Below are 27795 nucleotides of genomic sequence, written 5' to 3' on the forward strand. Positions count from 1 at the left end.
CCAGGAAGAACCTGGAATAGAATCCTTCTCCTTTTTGGGCAGAGGGGACCGGCTCTATCGCTCCTTTCAGGAGCATCTGATGAACCTCGAGCCGCAGAAGACGCAGATGTTTTGATGGAATGGCAGCACGGGGCTTGGATGGTGGGATTTGCGTGAATTCCAAAGTATGGCCCTTTAGAATCATGTTGAGCACCCATTGGTCTGATGTTATCTTGGACCAATTCCGAAGGTATTGTGACACCCTGCCTCCTACTGATGAATTTGCAGAGGTGGGTACAGTAGGAAGAGCCAGGAGGCCGCTATTGGCTCTTGGACGCATCACGTCCTTGGCGAGCCTGCTTCCCTATGGTTGGTAGGCCTTGAGAAATTTGAGGACTGACCTTGTCTTTGCTGGTACGGTTGGCGGTACTGTTGTGAACCTGAGCCATATGTTGAGTACCTTTGCTGTTGATAAGAGCCTCTGTAGGTGGTGCTCTTGCCCTTGGAACCCCTAAAAGGAGTTTTGCGGTACTGAAGCGTACCCAGAGACTTAGCAGTCTCAGTATCTTTTTTAATATCTTGGAGGGTGTCATCAATCAGCTTACCAAATAATGCCTCTCCATCAAAAGGTAAATCAAAGATCTTATTTTGGATTTCGGGCCTGAACCAGGTCGCCTTAAGCCATCCCTGGCGACGAAGGACTGCAGCTCCAGCCAAAGAACGAAAAGCTGTTGTGGCAATATCCATGGCACAGTCTATGATCTCCATTGACGTTGCCTCCCCTTCTTGCAAGATCATTTTTGCCTCTGTCTTGGACTCCGGATATCACACCAAAGTTGTCGATCGTACCTGCCCAATATCACCAAGGCATTTGCTGCTCGCACTAAAAGACTCGCCATTGAAGAAAACCTCTTTCCGGCATTGTCCAATCTCCTGCCCTCTTTATCTGGAGGAGTTGTCAAAGGAGCTGAGGCATTGTGAGACTTCCTTTGTGCCACTTGTGAGATCAATGAGTCCGGTCTCGGGTGTCCGGTCAAAGACGCCGGACCATCTTCCGGGGCTTTGTATTTTTTGTCGAGGCGCGGTAGTACAGGGACCACCGTTGCTGGATTTTTCATTGCCTTAAGGCCTTCCTCCCAAAGATGTTGGACAATAGGGATATATCTTGTTGTCTTCTTATAAGGTTCCTTAAAATCATATAAGAAACATTCGGTGGCCACAGAAGGCATAGGCAGTTTGAATCTGCCAGCTGCTCTCTCCATTAGTTTGTGTAATCCCCCTATATCCGCTGGCGGGGAGTCCCCCGGATCTGGACATGGAGATGCTCCGTCTGGGATGACATATTCATCCCATTCCACAACTTTGATGCGTTCTAATCTAGGACCCTGATCGATACTGTGACCTTATGCCTCTATACGGCTATAATCCCCTTGTACCCCTATATTGGCACAACCGATCAAATGCAATATTCAGAAACTCGTCTCTGGCCTCACACGAACAGAGCCACATTTCAGAATCGCTTCCTCTGCCACTTCCTTTGCAACTAATTACTGCAATGACATAGCAGACGTTACTATCTAAGATTCCTAGATTAACACTCCGAGTTCTTCAACAAGATAAAAACTCAGCAACCTGGGAAAGCCCCGCTTGCTATGTTTTGATTAGTAATAGAACTCTAATGAGCACTGATAGACGATCACTTCCTAGTGACATCTTTATTGACGTCTTATGTCCAAAAACTTACGTCAAACAAGGCACCTTTCAGGTATAAATATTACCAACGTTGCCTTAAGCAAACGCTGATGTTGCTGCTGTTTCGCTGAAGCTGAAGCTGCTGGTATGCTGATGATACCATAGCTGCTATCGCTACTGCTATCGCTGCTAACGAGCGAACGATGGTGTGGTGAACTTAGGAGCTGAACAGCCGTCCCCTGCAAGAGCCCAGCAGATGCAAGCTGCCCACGGACGCTGCCCCTCCTCTTCCTCGGCGCGCTGAGAGAGACGCTGTCTTTTCTCCTGAAGAGAAATCCAGCTCCGGCGTTTCCAGTCTACTCTTGCGAGTGACTGGGATATCGAGTTCCCTGAAGGAGATACCAGACCTCCATCATTCTATTCCAGAGGTATGGTATTGACTAAACCCTTAGAGAGAATTCTTGAAGCAAACCTTGGCAAAACCAACTTAACTAAAAGCTACTTACTTACTCCCCTCCCAAGTATTAGGCTTAGGTCAGGTACACTGGGGTATGCGTAGTTAGAAGCACCAGTTGAGTATTTTAGCCTAATGTATATATGAATGTATATATGTTTTATTCATTTTAAACCATTGTATGGCTAAGAAACCATATCAATGCTTTTACAGTATTATTTCGCAATACTCATCTTACTGTACGTACTTTTTATAATAACAAGTCTTGCAATTGTGGCAATTAATTTCTTTTGTACGAGAAGAAAGACTGTTCAATAAATGTTACCCTTTATTGAAAACGCCCGTCTCTATATTCTCTACATATTGTGAAAGTAATCTGGACAACAACTGACTGAGTAAAATAACTGTCTATTGTTCACACGACTCTAGAGATTGACTCTTATCTGAGGAGCAAAGTTGTCATGTTGCACGGTTGTTGGAAAACTGAATCCCTTCTCGTCTGTACCAGGGAAGCTGATCACTTCCTATTCAGAGAAGAAAGTTTCCAGTGACCTCTGAGCTAGTTGGTAACAAACCCAATTAAGTTTAGCATAGTCAGTAGAGGCCTGGAAGATCCGCACTTCTACGTCGATACTACTGTTTATGTTATTCCAATGCGCAGGGCCTATTGAGAAAATAGGAACTACACTACATGGGGCCCAAACGTTTGGTAAGGCGATAAACTAACGCAAGACGTTAGAGTAACTCAGTGGTGCATTTTTCACACAGACCCCTTTCTCCCGTAAATACTCCAATAGACGTCTGGAGTGGGTGAAAGGTTAAAATCCGCCCGAACTCAGTAGGAAGAGATTCCTATGTAAAGCTCTGGTTTATTCAACGTTGAAGGATACAGTGTTCCAAAATATTGTGCACCTAATCTTTGTCTCCTTGGAGACCTGCTCTGCAAACCTTGCATTTATACAATGCCAGGAGAAAACGGAACCACTGGGGCCGCAGTAAATGCGACTCAGCAGGGTCCCGACGGTACTACTGAACCGGGTGCAATAATCATCCCGGCACATTTAAGAAAATCTATAACGTTAAAACTTATAGAAAATGGACTGACCACACAAGGTGGCACAGTCATCTTCGTGATAGAGGCACACAAATATCGGCAGACAGAGGTATTCTATTCATGGATAAAATTTCCAGCGGCAAACGCTGCAACACATGAGTTCCACTATTACAAAATAGAGGATCCCCCGGGAGAGTACGCTCCTTTCGAGGAGATTGAAATCCCATTAAAATACCAAGAACATTTACTTTGGTTTAAAGGCGCCCTAAAACATAATGATCATATTACCAGGCTCGGTCCACTAGGTAGACCAGGGGCAACGTGGCCGGTTCTAGCCAGCTACACACCACATCCGGACATTGAAAAAATGTCAAGTGAAGAACTCTTAGTTAACATAAGAGAACTAACAAAAGCATATAGAGAGTTAGTAAAATTATGTATTAAAAATAATTCAAACACTCCTAAAAAGAGCTGGGATGGAAATAAACAATCCACTCCCAAGGAAAAAAAATTCCAGTCCAGAGGAAGGTCTCCTCGACGGAGGGAAAGAACTCCGACTCGAGAACACCAGTCTCCCCAGAGGGAGCCCTCTGAGAAAAGATACAACCTTAGAAATAGGGATAATTTGAAAAAACCTGATAGATATCAAAGTATTGATACACGTCCCTCTCGATCTTTTTCGCAGAAATCGGAAAGAAGAGGACGGTCAGACCCAGGAGAGCACACCAAGTCCAAAGACAAGGAACCTGCTCAGAGTAAAAAATCTCAATTTCCAAAAAAGAAGGTAGCCAGTATTAGAGTAATCAACCATGCCGAGAATACTGAGGACAGAGTTGAAAAACGGGGAATGGGCACAGACAATGCTAGACAGTGCAGCAGAAATCACTATAGCCCCCAAGATCTTGATGAGTCATCTGGAGACAGTGGACACGAATGAATACATTCAGGTTGAAACTGCCGACACCAGACTTAGCGAGCCCCATAAAATATACAAAATAACATTGCGTATAGAGGGTGATAAGACTAGGAAAATAAGGGGTCTATTTTGGGATAAACTCTCAAAACGCTATGATATTCTGTTAGCTGAAAAAGATTGGCCCCCAGAGTTTGTCAGGGAGTGCCCTTGTGGCGAAGAAATGATTATGCCTGCCTTCTTGAATCACATTCCGATTCACAAAAAATATACTTATGCAAGGAAATGGGCAGTAGCCCAGGCACCGGCATTATATAAAAATCATATAGGATGGGATGAGGACTCTCCTCCCCACAAAATCCAGTTAAAAAGTGAACCAACTGCACAAAGGCAGTATCCCATTAAGCAAGAAGCTAAAAAACAAGTCAGGGAGATCTTAGATCAACTTGAATACCAGGGGGTGATTGAAACATGCACCTCTCAAATGAACAATCCTTTGTTTCCTGTCTCCAAGCCAGACAATTCATATTGTCTAGTTTTGGACTACAGACATCTTAATGCATGTTGCAAAACATTTGCAGTACAAAATTCGCATAGTGCTGCACTAATGAACAACATAGTTAGGAAAAAATATAAAACAACATTAGACATATCTAATGGTTTCTTTTGTCAAAACATTGCACCAGAAAGCAGGTATTTGACCGCTTTCTCCGTAATGGGGTCTCAGAAAAATTTCTGTAGGCTCCCACAGGGGTTCAAGAACAGCCCAGGACTATTCTCAGCTAGAGTAACAGAGTTACTACAAATATATGATGACGAGGCATTATCTTACGTAGATGATATCTATCTCACAGACGACGACTTGGAGACTCACTTGAAAAGAGTGAACACCATTATACTTGGGTTCGCAGCAGAGGGTTACAAATTCAACTTTAAAAAGTCTTGAATTGCCCATCTGACAGTATTATTTTTAGGATACGAATTATCAAGTGAAGGAAAAAGCCTAGCGGACAACTTCTTAGAGAAGTGCGCTGTACTCCAAGCTCCAAAAACGCTGAAGAATTTACAATCGATTCTAGGCTTTCTGAATTTCGGAAGAACTTACATTCTAAATTACGCAGAGAGGGTTAAACCTCTCTACGAACTAATTAAACCTGATTTTAAACAAATCACCTGGACTCAAAAACACACAGAAATTTTGAGATCACTGCAAACAGACATGTTAGCAAAAACAAAATTAGATACATGTGATAACACACGCGATCTTGTAATCCGAGTCATCCCAGGAGGATGCAGATTCACGTACCTGACCTCTAATGAGGGAGAAAAGGTACCAATTTCAATTAAATCTCACTTGTACACACAAGTAGAAAAAACATTCAGTCCCACAGAAAGAACTGTGAAAGCAGTGCAAATTGCATTAGCAAATGAACGAGAATTAGCACATGGCAAAAGGATTAACATCCTCACAGCGGAATCCGCCTTCGAGGCGCTATTCAGCCCAGTAAACCTGCCTACAGTGTCACTGGATCCGAAATGGATACAGTATATAGATTCTCTTGGAGCGGAAGATGTGAAATATTATTTCGCCCGCAATTCGAAGAACTGAATGATTTAGAATATGAAGAAGAATATCCTCTGCCAATCGAAATTCTGCCTCTCCCTCAGTACGCCTGTATAATCTATACAGATAGATTTGTACAGCATTTCAACGTAGAGAGCAAATCCTACGATGCAGCCTGTGCGATTGTTAAAGGTCGCTGGCTGTGCGGTAAATTCAGACCGAAAATAACAAAAACTGAATCAGTAAGAAACTGTTCGGCTCAGAGAGCTGAAATCAGATCTTTAAAGATGGCGCTCGAAAATGCAGAACGTGAATTCCCCACACTAATCGTGTGCGATTCTCATTTTTGCGTCAACTCTTACAATAATAAGTTGCAGAGCTGGATTGAAAACGATTACAAAGATGACACAGGTGCCACAATAAAGCATAAGTTGCTCTGGAAACAGGTAGCTCTTTTTCAGAAAGAACTACAAAAGACTCACGTGATACACGCACAGAGTCTTCAACGTGATGGCGTTCACGTTGCAGGGAATTCATTGGCTAACACAGCCACAGCGGAAGCAACTAAACCGGCTTCCGTAGCCACAGAAAAGCGTGCAGAAAAATACATAGACGGGGAAACCATGCTGGCAGTAAAAACGACCGTAAAAGGCGACTGTGCAGCACTGCCCGTGAACTATCCACTCAATTATGCATACGTAATCGATGCAAACTCCGTTCCTTTTGCTCGAATCCCTGGAGTGGGGGATAGGGTAATTCCAAACAGGAACCGGAGGGGCTTCCTCTTGCAGGAGGCACATATGGGGTTGGGTCTGAGACACCAAACAATCAGGGACTCTCTGAGAGAATTGCAATCAGAGTACTGGTGGCCTGAAATGAGTGAAGGTATTCATGAATTTGCAAAAAATTGTGAAGACTGCAATAGAGATTGCAGTGGAGAACCGGCTAGTGTAGTGTCAGAAGCCCTAATAGAAAGCATTAGGCAATCTATCCGCGCTATCAAAAAAGAGAAACGCGTCCCATTGTACATCATTAAGGCTAACCACACTTAAATAATGTGGCCCCAGCGCTCGGCTGACGCCAGAACAGTTATAAAAGATTTGCGAGTCTTTATCGGCACATACGCAATTGCCATGTTCCATTCTGACCAGGGTCCTACTTTTAGCTCTCGAGCTTATAAGGAGGCCATGGCCAGCATGGGAGTTGGGTTGCGGTATTCTTGCCCGTCACACCCCGAAGGGAATAGTGTGGTAGAAAGAAAAAACCGGGACATAAAGCAATCTATAACAGCGAAGGTATTAGGTTCAGGCGCTGGGTGGGTCAAACATTTAATAAGTGTCCCGATCAGTCTTAATAATTTGCCAAGAAATTCTCTAAAAGGTTTCAGCCCATACGAACTATTGTTCGGAACTAGAATGAGAGTTCAGGACCTAGATAGTCAAGTATCAGTGGTACAAGATAAGAAAACAGACTTTGACATCAAAGATCGTTTGGCTGTTTTACAGGACTTGAACGAAACAAGAAAATCCTTAAGCAACATAAAGTTAAAGCAACAGCCAGATACCACTGATGAGGCACCACAAGCAACAGCCCCAGCAAGGCCTGTCTGGATTCCAAAGATTGGGGATCTAGTCAGAGAGAAAATAGCGGCGAAGAAGGAATTTGGGCCTTCTTACAGAAAAGCAGTACCTGTCTTGGCAGTCACTGGAACAAGATCAGAAGTACTACCGCCCCTTGCTGGTAAAAAGGAGAACAGAGTTGTATCAATCGACCTGGTAAAACCACAAGCATGTGGCCTATAATCAACAGTAGGCCCAGTGGACTCCCAAGAAACAACAGAATACCCAAACTTGCAACAATCCAAGAGGTTCAAACTGAAAGACTAATCACATTCGATCAGCCTGCAGGGCACAGAGAAGGACTATGCAATAATGCCATGGAACTTGTGCCTCTTGAGACACAGATTGAAACAGTTCGTCAAGAAACACCGGTCTACAATGATGTGGCATCAGAAAGTGCTACCGAAAGACAAATTGAAAGAACAATCCCAACAATTGACAGAACTGCCTCTGGTTATTTCATCGACTTCGACAACTTTTCCGAGGATCAAAGCAACCCTGAAGTGATGCCAGAAATAAAAAAGACTTTTAAAGAAAAAGCAACAGAACTCTTTCATCAACTCAAGGAAATTTATCTTATTTCTCCATGGTTAGAGTTCTAGTTTGGTCTAGGTGTATTTTTCCTCCTGCTTTGGCTCATCATGGTACTTTGTTTGGGAAAATTCATTGAGGGAAAATATAGTACAATGGACACAGCAAGTCAGAACATCAACTTAGTCCTCAAACCACACAGATCATTCCACGTGAAGAAAAGAGAACTGTCAACAGTAAATCTCACAGCCATTCCAATACCCGGTGGGGTAGTATGGGAGAAAACTGACTAGGAGATCTATGGTCCGGTCGAGATCCTGAAATATCCTCATCAACTGAAGGTTTCCTTAAGTGACTTTGTAAAACCTAGTACATTCTCTGATGATTGGGACTTTGACAGTATTAACAACATGATGTCTGATTTAGTAATGCCAGCTAGATTCACAGATCATGATTATTTACAAGGTTCGTCTAGTTATGAACAGATGTTCTGTTTTACACATTATGGCGATCATTACTTGCATAAATCTGCACAGCCTAGAAATGTTTTTAAGTATAATCAATGGGAACATTGTGCTACACCACCTAAAAGCAGTTCTAAAACATTCTTTGAGAAATTCAAGCACTTCTCAGGATTTAACACCAGTGATGCAGAAACGTTTTATTACAAACTGTTAGATAAAACAGGAATGAAAACAATGCTGACAAACACTAAATTCATATATTCAGAAGCATTTTATGAAAAAATGATGACATTTGGTTTTGATTATTGGAAAAATAAAATTGAAACAAAAACCATCTGGGGTACGAAAGATTGGCAGGTACAAGGCCTAGAAGCATTATTCAGAACCTGCATGATACCAGAACAAATGATGTTTTTAAATGACACAATTCACCAAACAACCTGTCTTGGCCTAGCTAAGATCAAAGACCTAAACAAACCGTCTATTCCAAAACCAATACCTGAAAATGTAACGACAGATATTGAGATAGACGTATCTAAAATTTTACATTTAAACAGAACACATCCTGATTGGAAAAAGTGGTTAATCTGGCCTACTGACACAAACAACTGTCAAGATAGATTCCTGAATAAAATACAGGGGTTAAACATGACCAGACAAGATCCTAGATACTGCCAGAGACAATATCCAGGGATAGTAACAACATACAGTGTAGGAAACTCTGCCTTGAATGGCTAGGATCATCCACACTGGCTGAAATTAAGCAACACTTGTCTTTACTTAAAGATGGTGCTGATTTGCGCGATTTCATTCTTGGACCACGCAAACAGCGTCAAAAGCGTTTCATAGCGACCAGTATCTATGCTGCATACAACGAGGCTTGGAAAGTCACACAAATTGAAACAGCAGAAAAAATACGAGAAATTGATCGTATTAATTTGGAAAAATCACTTTCTGTAGTGGACAATGGGTTAATGACTCTGTCCTCCAGAATATATTCGTTGGACAATATTGTATCCTCTGCCTTTGATATAATAGACAGAGACTTGCTAATGTTACAGCATGGCCAGTCACAATTAAGTTCTATTGTACAATTAGGCTGGACGCTGCAAAATCTTCGTTCAGGCTATGTGCCTTGGCGTTTAATCAACACAACGTCATTGTTTTCCATTTTTAACCTTACTGATAAACAAATCCGCTTGGCACAGAAAGGAGCAGACTATACAATCCTGAGCATCGAAAAACTTGAGAGATTACCATTGACAATGTCAGAGAGTCCTGTCATTGAATGGATAATACACGGGATTATCACAATTCCGATAACAACTTTCCGATTTAAAAAGTGCCTTGAATACATACCTACTGGCCAGTATGAACGATTGGGTAAAGGATATGTAAAATCAGCATGGAAATTACCATACACACATTCATGCTATAGTGACAGCGACAAAAATGTATTTGTTAGTGGTGAAAACTGTAAACATTCACTAAGCGGTATACTTTTGTGCCAGGGTATTAATTTACACGGAGCCTGTGAAGGTAATTCTAACAACCTTTCATGCCACCAGCTTGTCACACCTGCAATGCAGATAGAGCCTTTCTTTATGCAACTCGCGAATGGGAGTTACATTCTAAGAACGGATCACAGATGTTGTGGCCTTTTGCCAGGAAAAGCGTATCTCGTAAGCGTAGCTTCCATGGTCAAATGCTGTATGCAAGCATTGTTCCCGAGCGGCCCTGGAGACATAGAGACTCCCATCTGGCCTCGTCTGCATTTCTCTTGTATACGAATTGATACTTTAAGCAAAATGAAGTCTGTGCTTTTGCAGACAACAGTGCCCATCACGTCATCAAAAGAGACGTATGATCTCCTAGTTGCAAGGACAGCTACGGAGGTTCATGACCTTTTATCAACAAATTGCCCTGTGCATTTCATAGAAATGTTGAGCCGACTTCTTAACATGTCTAGTGCCACAGGCATCCCAGGCATATTTAAGACGATTTTTACGGGACTGCTAACACCATTTCAAGCAATCCTGGAAATCGTTCCCAATTTTGTACATTCAGTCTTTGGCGGCATACCCCTATTTTTGGGACTTGTAGCAGGGATTTTATTTTTGACCCTCATGCTCCGATATGGCAAGCCACAGCTCAGACATGACTCCTATGGGAATGGAAGAAACAATCCTAGCAGTGCGCTACCGGGACAGAATAACTAGAGTCCTTGGATTGGCCAGGCTGAGAGATCTAAACATGACCTGGTTCCTTTCATTCAGACCGATATGGCAAAACTGCATCTTACCTGTACTACGATGTATGCTATGCGGAGATGAGTGCGTGTTGGACACCTGTCTTGCACTTCCATCAGCTGTACCAATGGATATCGATACTTTGCTCAGTCCGATAACGGCTCACGTATTGTGTTGTCCCCAGCGGCTACCAATCCTGATGACGGCATTCGTTGAGACTCCTGTACTACGACTAGGTGGTAACAGTGGAGCGAGTGGCAAAAGCAACATCACCCAGGTACGACCTTCTGTGAACATTGCTGATCCAGCCTTTGATGACAGCAATCATTCTCACACCTGCCAAGTTACAGCACTATCGAATTTGGTCGAACTGTCACCTGATTTTGTAGACCAATTCTTTGAGAGCCTGTCTGATATGATGTTCTCACCCGAACAGAAACAATAACTTTAGAGAAGCATTCCGACACACAGAGTTCCCATGAACTCTGAATTCGGCCTTCAGTTTTGAACAACAAAAACTGCTAAAAGCGTTGGAACTCTATTTTCCCCGTTCAAGCAATAATTCTTTTGAATTGAACACTTTTTAATATTCACCTTTTTTCTGGCACGAAAAATTCTTTGCTTAAAGTAGAACTATTCATAGAGAACAGAAGCTTCTACTTCTATTTTTAGATACATCTAGAGACATAATAACTTTACACCAGCCTCTAGCACATTTTACTGCAATGCATTTATATGTGATGAAATTATCTCACCCTTCTTTTCTGTATTCAGAGATATTTCATGTGTAATTCTTTTTTGCAAAATCGTTCATTGATTTCATATGCTATAATTTTGAATGATTTCTATGCTTCAAAAACGTACAGTACCTATATTTTCACGTATTACAAATACGCCTATTTCAAATGCATATATGTATTTTGGGGTGGGCAATGTTACACATGCATCTTATTGCTCTAGTTTTAGTAATTTGATGGACATGAATTCGTGGAGTGTGTGTTGCGTTCTAATCTAGGACCCTGATCGATATTGTGACCTTATGCCTCTACACGGCTATAATCCCCTTGTACCCCTATATTGGCATAACCGATCAAATGCAATATTCAGAAACTCGTCTCTGGCCTCACACGAACAGAGCCACATTTCAGAATCGCTTCCTCTGCCACTTCCTTTGCAACTAATTAGTGCAATGACATAGCAGAAGTTACTATCTAAGATTCCTAGATTAACACTCCGAGTTCTTCAACAAGATAAAAACTCAGCAACCTGGGAAAGCCCCGCTTGCTATGTTTCGATTAGTAATAGAACTCTAATGAGCACTGATAGACGATCACTTCCTAGTGACATCTTTATTGACGTCTTATGTCCAAAAACTTACGTCAAACAAGGCACCTTTCAGGTATAAATATTACCAACGTTGCCTTAAGCAAACGCTGATGTTGCTGCTGTTTCGCTGAAGCTGAAGCTGCTGTTATGCTGATGATACCATAGCTGCTATCGCTACTGCTATCGCTGCTAACGAGCGAACGATGGTGTGGTGAACTTAGGAGCTGAACAGCCGTCCCCTGCAAGAGCCCAGCGGATGCAAGCTGCCCACGGACGCAGCCCCTCCTCTTCCTCGACGCGCTGAGAGAGACGCTGTCTTTTCTCCTGCAGAGAAATCCAGCTCCGGCGTTTCCAGTCTACTCTTGCGAGTGACTGGGATATCGAGTTCCCTGAAGGAGATACCAGACCTCCATCATTCTATTCCAGAGGTATGGTGTTGACTAAACCCTTAGAGAGAATTCTTGAAGCAAACCTTGGCAAAACCAACTTAACTAAAAGCTACTTACTTACTCCCCTCCCAAGTATTAGGCTTAGGTCAGGTACACTGGGGTAGGCGTAGTTAGAAGCACCAGTTGAGTATTTTAGCCTAATGTATATATGAATGTATATATGTTTTATTCTTTTTAAACCATTGTATGGCTAAGAAACCATATCAATGCTTTTACAGTATTATTTCGCAATACTCATCTTACTGTACGTACTTTTTATAATAACAAGTCTTGCAATTGTGGCAATTCATTTCTCTTGTACGAGAAGAAAGACTGTTCAATAAATGTTACCCTTTATTGAAAACGCCCGTCTCTCTATTCTCTACATATTGTGAAAGTAATCTGCACAACAACTGACTGAGTAAAATAACTGTCTATTGTTCACACGACTCTAGAGATTGACTCTTATCTGAGGAGCAAAGTTGTCATGTTGCACGGTTGTTGGAAAACTGAATCCCTTCTTGTCTGTACCAGGGAAGCTGATCACTTCCTATTCAGAGAAGAAAGTTTCCAGTGACCTCTGAGCTAGTTGGTAACAAACCCAATTCAGTTTAGCATAGTCAGTAGAGGCCTGGAAGATCCGCACTTCTACGTCGATACTACTGTTTATGTTATTCCAATGCGCAGGGCCTATTGGGAAAATAGGAGCTACACTACAACTTGACCAGGCCTTTCATAAAAATTTTCATCTTCATCCGATGAATCATCATCGGTGTCCAATGGCATCGAAGACTCCTGTAGAACTGGTGTTTGAGGCCGAGATGACACCTGAGCCGGCATTTCAGGAGTAGCCATTGGTGGAGCCGCAGGGACAGGCAAGGCCTGTCCAGTCAGAACAGCAGCAGGTTGTGAATATCTTGACTTATTGTCTTGCAGCATATTGTGAAGGTCCTGCAACAATGACGATGTACGGACACCATGTCCTGTCTCGAGTGCTGTTGTGGCTGGGTAGAATGATGATGGTGATAACCACATTCCTGGTTGTACTCTCCGTCAGAATCTGTCTCCTGGCATTTCACCAAAAGCTGGGAAGGACTGTTCGCATAGTCATACGAGTCCTGTCCGTCATCTTCTGACTCATCCTCATCCTCCTCTAGAAGCAGAGCTGAAGGCAAGGGGGTAACTCTCCTAGGAGATGTCATGTCCGGAATAATCCTTGTCATAGAGAAGGTTATACTCTCCTCCGATGACAAAATCGTCAACGATCCCGTCAACAATGGAGTTGTTAAAATTGCCGTTGTCGCCGTTGTCGGCGGAATAAACGACGACGAGATGGGCGTCGTCGATGCCGTGACAGTCGACGCTCCTGCTGTCGTCGTCGTCAATGTTGTCATCGTTGAAGCCCTCAACGACAACATCGTCGTCGTCACGACAGTCGACGAACCCTTCGTCGTCACTGTCGTCGTCGACGTTGCTGCCGTCGTCGACATCCTCGTCGACGTTGCTGCCGTCGTCGACATCCTCGTAGACGATGCTGTCACTGTCATCGACGACTCCTTCCTCATCGACACTCCCGTCGACTTCGATTGTGCCGTCGACGAGCCCGTAGACGGTACCATTTTAAGTGAAGGCTTCAATCCCTTCGTCCTTCTCCGTCGACGCCTTGGTACTTCTGTCAGACTTTCCAGAAGACTGACAAGAAGGTTTTTTGATGGCTTGATCAGTCTTCATCCCCGAAGAAGGCGTAGATGGTCCCACCCTCTCCTTTTCACCATGGTGAGGAGATGCGACTGGACCTTGGCTCTCAGACTCTCTGGGGGTCTTTTTTGAGGCCTTAAAAGGATACTCCAAAGAAGGAGAAGGGGAACCCCTACCCCTTTTGACTGACCTTCTAGAAGATGACGCTGATGAAGATTCCTTACTGTCACTGGAGACTGTGTCTTTTCTAGATTTCAACTTCTGGAGCCAGGTAAGAAGCCTACCCTCACAATCCCAAGGGTCTTGGTTGAAAAGGTCCGACAGATCTTGCAGTCCTCAGCCTTATGATCAGGATAAAGGCAGTAGATGCAATCTTTATGCTTATTCTCAACAAAAAGTCTTTTCTTGCCACAGGTGGAACATGGTTTGAAAAGGGCCTTCTTCTTTTCCTTCTCAGACATCCTGGATGGAACAGCTAACAATCCTGAAGAAAAATTCTGAAGAAAAACTTCTGAAGAGTAGAGATTGAGCAGAGCTCAAAGGAGACTCCCTAAGCGCAACGTGCAGTAGAAAATGTAAGGTTCTCAGGATCCTTCAGGAGGATTCTAAGGGGTGAGGCTTTTCCGATTGGCTGATACCCAAGTTTGGTCCCTTTTACAAAAAGAGGCGGATATGATACAAAAGGAAATGAGGCCTAGGCCTTTTTTTTCTCTTTTGTACCTACTGCTATCTTATTTTTGTTACCGAGACTCCCATTCCGACGACGGGGAATGATACAAAAGCATGGAAATCTATGAAAGTTCCAATACTGGGGCAACCTATGTTAGAGAACTCTTGCTCATTTCCTGAATGTTTGTGATATTGTACTGAAAGCGAACTAGTGGGATGTTGCATCACAAGAACACCACAAGACTTCAGCGATTGTTTGTATTTTGCAAAATATAAATGCGATATTTGCAAAAGTCTGGGTAGATCAGTAAAATAGCCTCGATGAGATCAGAAGATTCTCTGCAGTAGATCAACTCCTCAGTAGTTGAGGAGAAAACGTACTTGTTTATTATCTTCAAGAGCAGCTCAATACAAAGCTTGGCTGATTCTAAGCATATCCCACTGCATCAAATTTCACTACCCAGTTCATGCACACTACAGTCAACCTTTACCATACTTGCACAACCCAACAGTCTTTTTTCCTAACAATGTTATATGATCAAGTTTTAAACACTAGTATGGATTCCATGTTGGTAAATCCATTTGTTGTTCAAGTGACTGCTATTTGTCCAGATTTATGCTTTTATGGCTTTGTTGCTGTTGGGCAAGCATAAAATAAGAAATATAGTTTACTTACGCTTCTTTCCTGCCTTTTGGTCCTCCTTCTTTGATTGGGCACTCTGACTAGTCACTGTAACAGAATGCGCGTTTCCTGGTTTTTCCTCCTTTTTAAGAGTGTCCTGAAATATATTTAGTCGGTTGATTTACTATGCTCACCGGACAATACATATTTAGAATGTACTTTTTAACTAGATATTATACGTAATCCATAACATATATTAAATATTAACTCTGTACAACCTAACTCAAGTGCTGATGGTCTGCTATTTGAGTATAACATGAAAGCATGCACCAGAAGACAGAGTTTCAATAAAAACCAATACAACAAGCATTGGGATAGCCAATAGGTCTCGCCTTTGGGACCTTATAGGTGTTTTGCCAGAGGTGTTTGGAAGTTTGGTAAGAGATGCAATTTAACATAAAAGGATCTCACACCTCGTTGATACATTCAGTACCTGCAGTTTAATCAAACGAGAAGAGGGGGTGTGGGAACCTCTTATAATATCTCATTCAATGGAGAAGGCACGCTTTACTGCAACTTGTGCATGCTTTCACCTTATAAATATTTAACACACGATCCGAGGCAGCTGAATGCTAGAAGCGAGAAGTGAGGCGGAGAGGACGGGAGGGAGAGAGAAAGAGATGGAGAGAGGAAGTGACGGAGAGAGGAAGGGAAGGAGAGAGTGAGGAAGAGAGTGAGAGAGAGAGAGAGAGAGGAAGGGACAGAGATGGGTAGGGACGGCGAGAGGGAGGGAGGGAGGGAGGGAAGAGGAAGGGAGAGTGAGAGAGAGCGAGAGGAAGGGATGGAGAGAGGGAGGGAGAGAGGGAAGAAGAGCGGGAGGGAGAGAGGGAGAGAGAGAGGAAGAGAGGTGTGGAGGGAGGGATAGAGGGAGGGAGAGTGGCAAGGAGGGGTAGAGGAAGGGATAGATGGAGGGAGAACCGAAGGGACGGAGGGAGTATGAGAGGTAGGGATGGAGAGGGAGGAAGGGAGGGAGGGAGAGGGGAAGGACCAGAGGGAGAGTGAGTGAAAAAAAGAAAGAATGAGAAATAGCAATGAAGAGAGGGGTGAGAACGAGAAAGAAAATAAGAGTTAAAGAGAGAATAGAGAAAGCAGACGAGAAGAAAGATGAGAGGAAGAGAGAGAGACACACATGTAGCGCAGGAGCAAGACTATGTGAAAGAGAGAAAGAGTGACCGAAAGAGAGGGAGTACGAGAGAGTGAGCGAGCGAACGGGAAACAGGGTGAATAAGAGAGATGAACAGCTAAAGAGGGAGAGAGAGAGGGGCGGAGACAGTGTGAGAGAGGTAGGTAGATGTCACCGACAGCAGAGCTGATGCTGTCCCCTTAGGTCGGTAAGTACTCACACAAGTCATTGTGAGGGGCGCAGCCTTTCAAAAGCTATGTTACACAGTCTAACTAAATACAAACTAAACTGTTTAAGCAAAACAAATCGGACATTAAAATGAAGCAAAAAAAAAGAGAAAGGAATGCTAATCAGAAATGCAGTTTTAGCAGGACCCCCTTGAAGCAATGAAATTTTACTGTAGCGCTGACTGTGTCGCTGGTGTTTTAACCTCCTATGTACAAAATGTCATGGTCATGATCTGCACTATAGAGCAGTTTGTAGCAGTGGCGTAATGAAAATTGAGAGCGAATCCCCCATCCCCTCCCCCTGCAAAGTACTTTGAGAGGCCCCCCTTCGGACTCACTCACAAGCTCTCAGGCCTGAGTACCGTGCAGAGAGGGTTTCTGAAGCTCGGAGCTCCCCTCGCACTGCGGGGGCTTTGTAGCCACCATTCAGAAGTTAACATAATAGGCTGAATACATCCCAGATACGCATTTGTACCAAACCAGCAATTCAAAGCAGTAAAGATTTCACAGCTAAGCAGCAGCAGCCACAGATTAGCAATATTTTCTCTAACATCATGTTAACAAATCCATGGAAATACACATACATACATTCCTAAATCCAGAGTAGCATTTGCCGTTTATACTGAAGGTAGAAGCAAAGAGGGACCCGTTTATTAAAAGTTTGTAAATGTAAAAAAAGCTAAACATTTTATCAATAGGAACTATACAGATTTCCAGTATTTTTTTATTCACACAAAAAAATAACAACCCAAGAATATGCAGCGCATCTATGATCCCAGTTTTCCATACATACTCCTCGGAATGAGTGCGGGTGCACATGATTTGTCCATTGCTGGTTAGCTACATATATTTCAGACTTGTAGACAATCCATATGAGAAGCTTTGGCAAATGTGCACAAATTGTTCCTCATGGAAAAATCCCATCCACTACACCCAATGACATAGGGGAGGTGTTCACTCCCAACAATGCATATCACTTTCTTGAACCAGTAGTTATGCGTTTTGCAGAATGTGACACTGTGCACACAATAGATTAGACTACTAGCAAGATTTCAAATTTGTGGGTGTTTTTGCACGTCCTTTGGCTACTCCTAGCCATAACTTTAAACACAGTACGCGTAGACTCTGCAGTCCAATTTAATCTACAAAAGTAAATGTCTGCAAATCTTGAATCCGTGGATCGAGTAATTTGTGCACACAGAAAAGCAGAGATGTAGAAGGGCAAAAAAGCAAACGAAAGGCAAGAGTGAAAAAAGTGAAAAGAGGCTCAGAGGGGATAGAAAAACGTAGAAAATTAGCAGATGAGAGGCAAGAGTAAAAAGAGGCTCAAAGGCGTCAAAGCAAGAGTGAAAAGAGGCGCGAGATGGGGCAGCTACATGCAAGAGAGAAGGAGCGGAAGAAACAAGAGCGCATGGCCACGCTAATTGCAAACAGATGGCCCCAGCGCGCTGCTGCTCGCTCCCGCAAGGTGGATGCCAGCACAAACACGAGTGCTTGAAAAGGACAGACCAATTCCAAAAGGCCATCTCCTAGAGCAATGCATTCTCGCAGCCTAGGCGAGACCTAAAAATGTGTTTAGGAGCAGAATCCTATGTGGGTAGTGGCTGTATCTGTAGATGGATAAAGCACTTGTTGCCCTCGAGCTCGCATTTCATCCTGCACATAGAAATGTAACTTTCATGTATCAGTGACCTGGCCAAGTTGGTGCCACTTTTCTCATGGATTATTAGTATTTGGTCTAACCGCGAGGCAAAGGTAAACAGGGAAATTATTATGGATTGCTTGGATTTAGATAATGGATATGCCATCCAATGGTTCGTCTATGCACGAAAAATGTGTGTCTTATATTTATTAATCTGGACAATTTCCCGCACTGAATCAGGAAATCGGATATAAAAAAGACCAAATTGTTGTTTTTAGACCACTGTAACTTTCAGAGACTTATAAGTGAAACAAATAAAAAGACAATTACATTGTATCATGATTTCCATGCATTTGAAAATGTTATTTTGTATCTCACCTTACCCTTGTCAGGGTAGGAAATGTATCTTTATTTCCGTTTTAGGGCTGGCCCTGTGGTGCGGCTTCTGAGTTTTCTGGGGTTAGGCACACAGGCAGTGCCTTCAGAGACAGTCTGACCCTGGAACAATTATTTAGACCAATACTTGATGCACTTTATGGAGGTGGTGGTGGAGGCACCAAATGGAGGAGGGAGGTGGGTCGCTGCCGGCAGCCTGCCAGGCTTGAGGATGCATCCTTGAGGGTGCCTATATTTAGTCCCACCGAGGGAGCTGGAGTTTGGCAGCTGTCCATTGAACTGTACTAGTGAATAGTCCTGTGTAAGTCCCCCTCGGACTCAAGCTGCTTTGCTGCCCTGTGGATATACAGTGCTGAGACATCCTGCCGCACTTTGAACTGGTGTCAGGCAATTTGATTGCTGGGGGTACCCCCTGCGGACTCTGCTGTAATAGGGAAAATGGACACACAACAATCCAAGCTGCCCATTGAGCAGTGCAGGCTGCCATGGAGCTCTGAGACACCCTCGGAAGACATGCCTGCTGACTCTGCGGCTGGTGGCAGAGCCTCCCTGGAACCTGACATTCGGGCTATGTTTAGTTCAAGTTCAAGTTCAGGAATTTGTATAGCGCACTACTCACCCAGAGGGTCTCAAGGCGCTTGGGGGAAGGGGGTGCATTATTTATTGAATAGCCAGGTTTTAAGTTCCTTCCTAAAGGAAATGTGGTTCTGGGTAAGGCGGAGGTGAGTGGGGAGAGAATTCCAGGTTTTGGCCGCCAAGTAGGAGAAGGATCTTCCTCCCATGGTGGATCTTTGGATGCGTGGAACTGCAGCGAGGGCTTGATTGGAGGATCTTAGTTGGCGGGTCGGTGTGTAGAAGGACAGTCGTGTGTTGAGGCATTCGGGTCCTAGTTTGTAGAGGGCCTTGTGTGCGTGGGTGAGGAGACGGAACGTTATTCTCTTGTTGACGGGAAGCCAGTGGAGGTCTTTCAGGTGACCGGTAGTGTGAGCTTGGCGAGGGATGTCCAATATGAGTCTGGCTGATGCGTTTTGGATGCGTTGGAGTTTTTTCTGTAATTTGGAAGTGGTTCCGGCGTAGAGGGTCCTTAAACAGTCCTTTATGGCCATAGATAACAAAGTAGACTCACTGACTGATAGATTTGACTAAGTAAAGGGAAATGGGACCCAGCCATGATGAACAGACTGACCACCTTGGACAACATGTGTCTGAGGTGGAGGATGAAGGCAACGTGGCCAAGGAGAAACTACTACACATGGAAAAGGTACTTGACCTAATCCACACAAGGGCCTTGACTCACCTCAGTAAGTCTATAAACTTGAAAAAACCAAAACAAAAAGCCAATACTGAGTCCTACTGCAGAAAGGAGCTATTACAACAGACTAAAAAAACATGAATTTTTAGTCAGCAATTGGATTTAATCCATCATAGTTTATTTATTTTCAAATTTTCAAAGAGCGCAAAACACAAATTATTTCAATAAATATGTGTGACACCTAAAATCCTTAGAAAAACAGACGTGCACAAAAACTGCCATAACATACACAAAATTCAAGCATTCTCTTTCATACTTGACATCTGAGGCGTAACCTGACTCAACTCACACTCACAGACATTCATGCCCTCAAACTTCCAAAGAAAACGACATAGAACAAAAAAACAATTTTGGAACCTATGTCAATGAATTTGATATAATTTCAATTGTGAATAACACAAATTATGCAGGAATAAAGCTGATTTACAATGTTATCCAGCAGTTCCAATGCTAAGGGTACACTTTTTGTTCAAACTATTAATGGCACATGTTCGTTTAGACATAGGATACCATCAAGGTTTTAAAGTTGCAGCAGGACAGATCTTGTGACTCAGTCCATCATAGTGGATAATGGGCTAGTGGATGCTTGGAGGAGTAAGCACAAGAGCAGCCAGGAGGGCATGAGTCTTACGTCTGCACGTTCAACTTGGTTGTGCATAGACTACTGGCTTGTGTCGAAGAATGGAGACTCCCCAGTGTCTCTTGCAATCTCTGTGCCTCAGACCCCGGTAGAGCATTCGCGTGGCAGTTGCCTCCAGGGGCCCTGTAAGATCAAGTGTTTCGGGAGACTATCTGTGCAGCGATAATAGGGTATTTTGAAAGCAATGTGGGTACAGTGGATTCCCCGGCTGCGTTATTTATTATTATTTTATTATTGCGATTTATAAAGCGCAACGATTGCCCTTGGACGTCTTGGCACTATAAATTCAGTTAGTGTCTCTGTAGAAAAAGATGAAAAAATTCTGTCAGCGGGGGCTAAGGAGCGGACGAGTTACTGGTCGAACAACCGAGTCTTCATCAATTTCCTGAATTGGAGAAGAGAGTGGGTTGATCTAATCGTTAGCGGAAGGGAGTTCCAGAGTCTGGCTGCTGTAACCATAAAACGTCTATCTCCCCAATTGACAGTCCTTGTACGCGGTACCACTAGTTGATGCTGTGTTGTGGATCTTAGTTGTCTAGTGGGACGGTAAGCAAGGAGCTGCTCTTTAAGAAACTCCGGCCCTTGTATGTGAAGCGCTTTGAATGTTAGGCATAGAGTTTTAAATTTAATCCGATTTTTAATTGTCAACCAGTGGTAGTTCCTAATTGTTTGCCTAATCGGTTTGAATTTGGGGGTCCTGGAAAGCAATCTTGCCACCGCAATCTGAATCGTTTGTAATTTGGCGACCACCCGGGCTTGGGCATTGGCAAATAAACCATTACAATAATCCAATGAGGAGAGTACCAGTGAACTCACCACAGATTTTCCAGCACTTTCTGGAAGGAACGGGATTATTTTTCTTATAAGCCTAAGCTTATGAAATGCAGAGGTCGCTGTTTGGTTTGCATGGGTGACAAAATTCAGCTTTTCATCAAAAATGACTCCCAAGTTCCTGACCCTTGGGACGGGACTTAGTAACGCACCTAGTGATGGAGGCCACCAGACTGGCTACCATATTAGGGAAATTTTCACGAAAATGACCAGCTCCGTCTTCTAGGAATTAAGCCTAAGGCAATTGCAGCTCATTGCACCATCAGGATTCAAGCAAGCCGGGCCGAAGAAGGCTGTAATGCCAGAAACCGGTCCCCGGAAGCTTGTTACCTTCCCAGTGAAAGAATTGGCTTGGTAGTTTGGTCTGCCCTGTTCCCATGATACACTGGGCCAGGGACAGACTAATTTGCATGTAGCCAGGTTCTGAGCTGGGATGGTGCAGTGAGCTAAAAAACGGTGTTGAATCAAGCCCTGATCTGTTGACTGGGTGAGAGTATTCTGCTTAATTCAGAAACTCTGTCCATCACCACCCCCTGTTGTTTAATTATTTTGTCCACCATAAGCGTGGAAGGGTATACTCAGACCTGAGTCCCTAGCTCATTGCACCATCAGGATTCAAGCAAGCCGGGCCCAAGAAGGCTGTAATGCCAGAAACCGGTCCCCGGAAGCTTGTTTCCTTCCCAGTGAAAGAATTGGCTTGGTAGTTTGGTCTGCCCTGTTCCCATGATGCACTGGGCCAGGGACAGACTAATTTGCATGTAGCCAGGTTCTGAGCTGGGATGGTGCAGTGAGCTAAAAAACGGTGTTGGATCAAGCCCTGATCTGTTGACTGGGTGAGAGTATTCTGCTTAATTCAGAAACTCTGTCCATCACCACCCCCTGTTGTTTAATTATTTTGTCCACCATAAGCGTGGAAGGGTATACTCAGACGTGAGTCCCTAGCTCATTGCACCATCAGGATTCAAGCAAGCCGGGCCGAAGAAGGCTGTAATGCCAGAAACCGGTCCCCGGAGGCTTCTTTCCTTCCCAGTGAAAGAATTGGCTTGGTAGTTTGGTCTGCCCTGTTCCCATGATGCACTGGGCCAGGGACAGACTAATTTGCATGTAGCCAGGTTCTGAGCTGGGATGGTGCAGTGAGCTAAAAAACGGTGTTGGATCAAGCCCTGATCTGTTGACTGGGTGAGAGTATTCTGCTTAATTCAGAAACTCTGTCCATCACCACCCCCTGTTGTTTAATTATTTTGTCCACCATAAGCGTGGAAGGGTATACTCAGACGTGAGTCCCTAGCTTATTGCACCATCAGGATTCAAGCAAGCCGGGCCTAAGAAGGTTGTAATGCCAGAAACCGGTCCCCGGAAGCTTGTTTCCTTCCCAGTGAAAGAATTGGCTTGGTAGTTTGGTCTGCCCTGTTCCCATGATGCACTGGGCCAGGGACAGACTAATTTGCATGTAGTCAGGTTCTGAGCTGGGATGGTGCAGTGAGCTAAAAAACGGTGTTAGATCAAGCCCTGATCTGTTGACTGGGTGAGAGTATTCTGCTTAATTCAGAAACTCTGTCCATCACCACCCCCTGTTGTTTAATTATTTTGACCACCATAAGCGTGGAAGGGTATACTCAGACGTGAGTCCCTAGCTCATTGCACCATCAGGATTCAAGCAAGCCGGGCCGAAGAAGGCTGTAATGCCAGAAACCGGTCCCCGGAAGCTTGTTTCCTTCCCAGTGAAAGAATTGGATTGGTAGTTTGGTCTGCCCTGTTCCCATGATGCACTGGGCCAGGGACAGACTAATTTGCATGTAGCCAGGTTCTGAGCTGGGATGGTGCAGTGAGCTAAAAAACGGTGTTGGATCAAGCCCTGATCTGTTGACTGGGTGAGAGTATTCTGCTTAATTCAGAAACTCTGCCCATCACCACCCACTGTTGTTTAATTATTTTGTCCACCATAAGCGTGGAAGGGTATACTCAGACGTGAGTCCCTAGCTCATTGCACCATCAGGATTCAAGCAAGCCGGGCCGAAGAAGGCTGTAATGCCAGAAACCGGTCCCCGGAAGCTTGTTTCCTTCCCAGTGAAAGATTTGGCTTGGTAGTTTGGTCTGCTCTGTTCCCATGATGCACTGGGCCAGGGACAGATTAATTTGCATGTAGCCAGGTTCTGAGCTGGGATGGTGCAGTGAGCTAAAAAACGGTGTTGGATCAAGCCCTGATCTGTTGACTGGGTGAGAGTATTCTGCTTAATTCAGAAACTCTGTCCATCACCACCCCCTGTTGTTTAATTATTTTGTCCACCATAAGCGTGGAAGGGTATACTCAGACGTGAGTCCCTAGCTCATTGCACCATCAGGATTCAAGCAAGCCGGGCCGAAGAAGGCTGTAATGCCAAAACCGGTCCCCAGAAGCTTGTTTCCTTCCCAGTGAAAGAATTGGCTTGGTAGTTTGGTCTGCCCTGTTCCCATGATGCACTGGGCCAGGGGACAGACTAATTTGCATGTAGCCAGGTTCTGAGCTGGGATGGTGCAGTGAGCTAGAAAACGGTGTTGGCTCAAGCCCTGATCTGTTGACTGGGTGAGAGTATTCTGCTTAATTCAGAAACTCTGTCCATCACCACCCCCTGTTGTTTAATTATTTTGTCCACCATAAGGGTGGAAGGGTATACTCAGACGTAAGTCCCTAGCTCATTGCACCATCAGGATTCAAGCAAGCCAGGCCGAAGAAGGCTGTAATGCCAGAAACCGGTCCCCGGAAGCTTGTTTCCTTACCAGTGAAAGAATTGGCTTGGTAGTTTGGTCTGCCCTGTTCCCATGATGCACTGGGCCAGGAACAGACTAATTTGCATGTAGCCAGGTTCTGAGCTGGGATGGTGCAGTGAGCTAAAAAACGGTGTTGGATCAAGCTCTGATCTGTTGACTGGGTGAGAGTATTCTGCTTAATTCAGAAACTCTGTCCATCACCACCCCCTGTTGTTTAATATTTTGTCCACCATAAGAGTGGAAGGGTATACTCAGACGTGAGTCCCTAGCTCATTGCACCATCAGGATTCAAGCAAGCCGGGCCGAAGAAGGCTGTAATGCCAGAAACCGGTCCCCGGAAGCTTGTTTCCTTCCCAGTGAAAGAATTGGCTTGGTAGTTTGGTCTGCCCTGTTCCCATGATGCACTGGGCCAGGGACAGACTAATTTGCATGTAGCCAGGTTCTGAGCTGGGATGGTGCAGTGAGCTAAAAAACGGTGTTGGATCAAGCCCTGATCTGTTGACTGGGTGAGAGTATTCTGCTTAATTCAGAAACTCTGTCCATCACCACCCCCTGTTGTTTAAATATTTTGTCCACCATAAGCGTGGAAGGGTATACTCAGACGTAAGTCCCTAGCTCATTGCACCATCAGGATTCAAGCAAGCCAGGCCGAAGAAGGCTGTAATGTCAGAAACCGGTCCCCGGAAGCTTGTTTCCTTACCAGTGAAAGAATTGGCTTGGTAGTTTGGTCTGCCCTGTTCCCATGATGCACTGGGCCAGGAACAGACTAATTTGCATGTAGCCAGGTTCTGAGCTGGGATGGTGCAGTGAGCTAAAAAACGGTGTTGGATCAAGCCCTGATCTGTTGACTGGGTGAGAGTATTCTGCTTAATTCAGAAACTCTGTCCATCACCACCCCCTGTTGTTTAATATTTTGTCCACCATAAGAGTGGAAGGGTATACTCAGACGTGAGTCCCTAGCTCATTGCACCATCAGGATTCAAGCAAGCCGGGCCGAAGAAGGCTGTAATGCCAGAAACCGGTCCCCGGAAGCTTGTTTCCTTCCCAGTGAAAGAATTGGCTTGGGAGTTTGGTCTGTCCTGTTCCCATGATGCACTGGGCCAGGGACAGACTAATTTGCATGTAGCCAGGTTATGAGCTGGGATGGTGCAGTGAGCTAAAAAACTGTGTTGGATCAAGCCCTGATCTGTTGACTGGGTGAGAGTATTCTGCTTAATTCAGAAACTCTGTCCATCACCACCCCCTGTTGTTTAATTATTTTGTCCACCATAAGCGTGGAAGGGAATACTCAGACGTGAGTCCCTAGCTCATTGCACCATCAGGATTCAAGCAAGCCGGGCCGAAGAAGGCTGTAATGCCAAAAACCGGTCCCCAGAAGCTTGTTTCCTTCCCAGTGAAAGAATTGGCTTGGTAGTTTGGTCTGCCCTGTTCCCATGATGCACTGGGCCAGGGACAGACTAATTTGCATGTAGCCAGGTTCTGAGCTGGGATGGTGCAGTGAGCTAAAAAACGGTGTTGGATCAAGCCCTGATCTGTTGACTGGGTGAGAGTATTCTGCTTAATTCAGAAACTCTGTCCATCACCACCCCCTGTTGTTTAATTATTTTGTCCACCATAAGCGTGGAAGGGTATACTCAGACCTGAGTCCCTACCTCATTGCACCATCAGGATTCAAGCAAGCCGGGCCGAAGAAGGCTGTAATGCCAGAAACCGGTCCCCGGAAGCTTGTTTCCTTCCCAGTGAAAGAATTGGCTTGGTAGTTTGGTCTGCCCTGTTCCCATGATGCACTGGGCCAGGGACAGACTAATTTGCATGTAGCCAGGTTCTGAGCTGGGATGGTGCAGTGAGCTAAAAAACGGTGTTGGATCAAGCCCTGATCTGTTGACTGGGTGCGAGTATTCTGCTTAATTCAGAAACTCTGTCCATCACCACCCCCTGTTGTTTAATTATTTTGTCCACCATAAGTGTGGAAGGGTATACTCAGACGTGAGTCCCTAGCTCATTGCACCATCAGGATTCAAGCAAGCCGGGCCGAAGAAGGCTGTAATGCCAGAAACCGGTCCCCGGAAGCTTGTTTCCTTCCCAGTGAAAGAATTGGCTTGGTAGTTTGGTCTGCCCTGTTCCCATGATGCACTGGGCCAGGGACAGACTAATTTGCATGTAGCCAGGTTCTGAGCTGGGATGGTGCAGTGAGCTAAAAAACGGTGTTGGATCAAGCCCTGATCTGTTGACTGGGTGAGAGTATTCTGCTTAATTCAGAAACTCTGTCCATCACCACCCCCTGTTGTTTAATTATTTTGTCCACCATAAGCGTGGAAGGGTATACTCAGACGTGAGTCCCTAGCTCATTGCACCGTCAGGATTCAAGCAAGCCGGGCAGAAGAAGGCTGTAATGCCAGAAACCGGTCCCCGGAAGCTTGTTTCCTTCCCAGTGAAAGAATTGGCTTGGTAGTTTGGTCTTCCCTGTTCCCATGATGCACTGGGCCAGGGACAGACTAATTTGCATGTAGCCAGGTTCTGAGCTGGGATGGTGCAGTGAGCTAAAAAACGGTGTTGGATCAAGCCCTGATCTGTTGACTGGGTGAGAGTATTCTGCTTAATTCAGAAACTCTGTCCATCACCACCCCCTGTTGTTTAATTATTTTGTCCACCATAAGCGTGGAAGGGTATACTCAGACGTGAGTCCCTAGCTCATTGCACCATCAGGATTCAAGCAAGCCGGGCCAAAGAAGGCTGTAATGCCAGAAACCGGTCCCCGGAAGCTTCTTTCCTTCCCAGTGAAAGAATTGGCTTGGTAGTTTGGTCTGCCCTGTTCCCATGATGCACTGGGCCAGGGACAGACTAATTTGCATGTAGCCAGGTTCTGAGCTGGGATGGTGCAGTGAACTAAAAAACGGTGTTGGATCAAGCCCTGATCTGTTGACTGGGTGAGAGTATTCTGCTTAATTCAGAAACTCTGTCCATCACAACCCCCTGTTGTTTAATTATTTTGTCCACCATAAGCGTGGAAGGGTATACTCAGACGTGAGTCCCTAGCTTATTGCACCATCAGGATTCAAGCAAGCCGGGCCTAAGAAGGTTGTAATGCCAGAAACCGGTCCCCGGAAGCTTGTTTCCTTCCCAGTGAAAGAATTGGCTTGGTAGTTTGGTCTGCCCTGTTCCCATGATGCACTGGGCCAGGGACAGACTAATTTGCATGTAGCCAGGTTCTGAGCTGGGATGGTGCAGTGAGCTAAAAAACGGTGTTAGATGAAGCCCTGATCTGTTGACTGAGTGAGAGTATTCTGCTTAATTCAGAAACTCTGTCCATCACCACCCCCTGTTGTTTAATTATTTGGTCCACCATAAGCGTGGAAGGGTATACTCAGACGTGAGTCCCTAGCTCATTGCACCATCAGGATTCAAGCAAGCCGGGCCGAAGAAGGCTGTAATGCCAGAAACCGGTCCCCGGAAGCTTGTTTCCTTCCCAGTGAAAGAATTGGCTTGGTAGTTTGGTCTGCCCTGTTCCCATGATGCACTGGGCCAGGGACAGACTAATTTGCATGTAGCCAGGT

General features: G+C 44.7%; 1 protein-coding gene across 6 annotated transcripts in view; it reads right to left on the bottom strand.

The window, feature by feature from the left end:
* The window catches only part of LRRC71 (leucine rich repeat containing 71), a 669208-nt gene that overhangs the window by 65465 nt on the left and 575948 nt on the right, over positions 1-27795 (bottom strand). For all 6 annotated transcript variants that reach the window (XM_086945316.1, XM_086945315.1, XM_086945313.1 and 3 more), the window contains one exon: positions 15317-15419. In XM_086945316.1, the coding sequence (XP_086801442.1) occupies positions 15317-15419 (103 nt within the window). The remainder of the gene's footprint in view (positions 1-15316; positions 15420-27795) is intronic.

This window comes from Lissotriton vulgaris, chromosome 12, assembly GCF_964263255.1.
Source record: "Lissotriton vulgaris chromosome 12, aLisVul1.2, whole genome shotgun sequence".
Classification (NCBI taxonomy): domain Eukaryota; kingdom Metazoa; phylum Chordata; class Amphibia; order Caudata; family Salamandridae; genus Lissotriton; species Lissotriton vulgaris.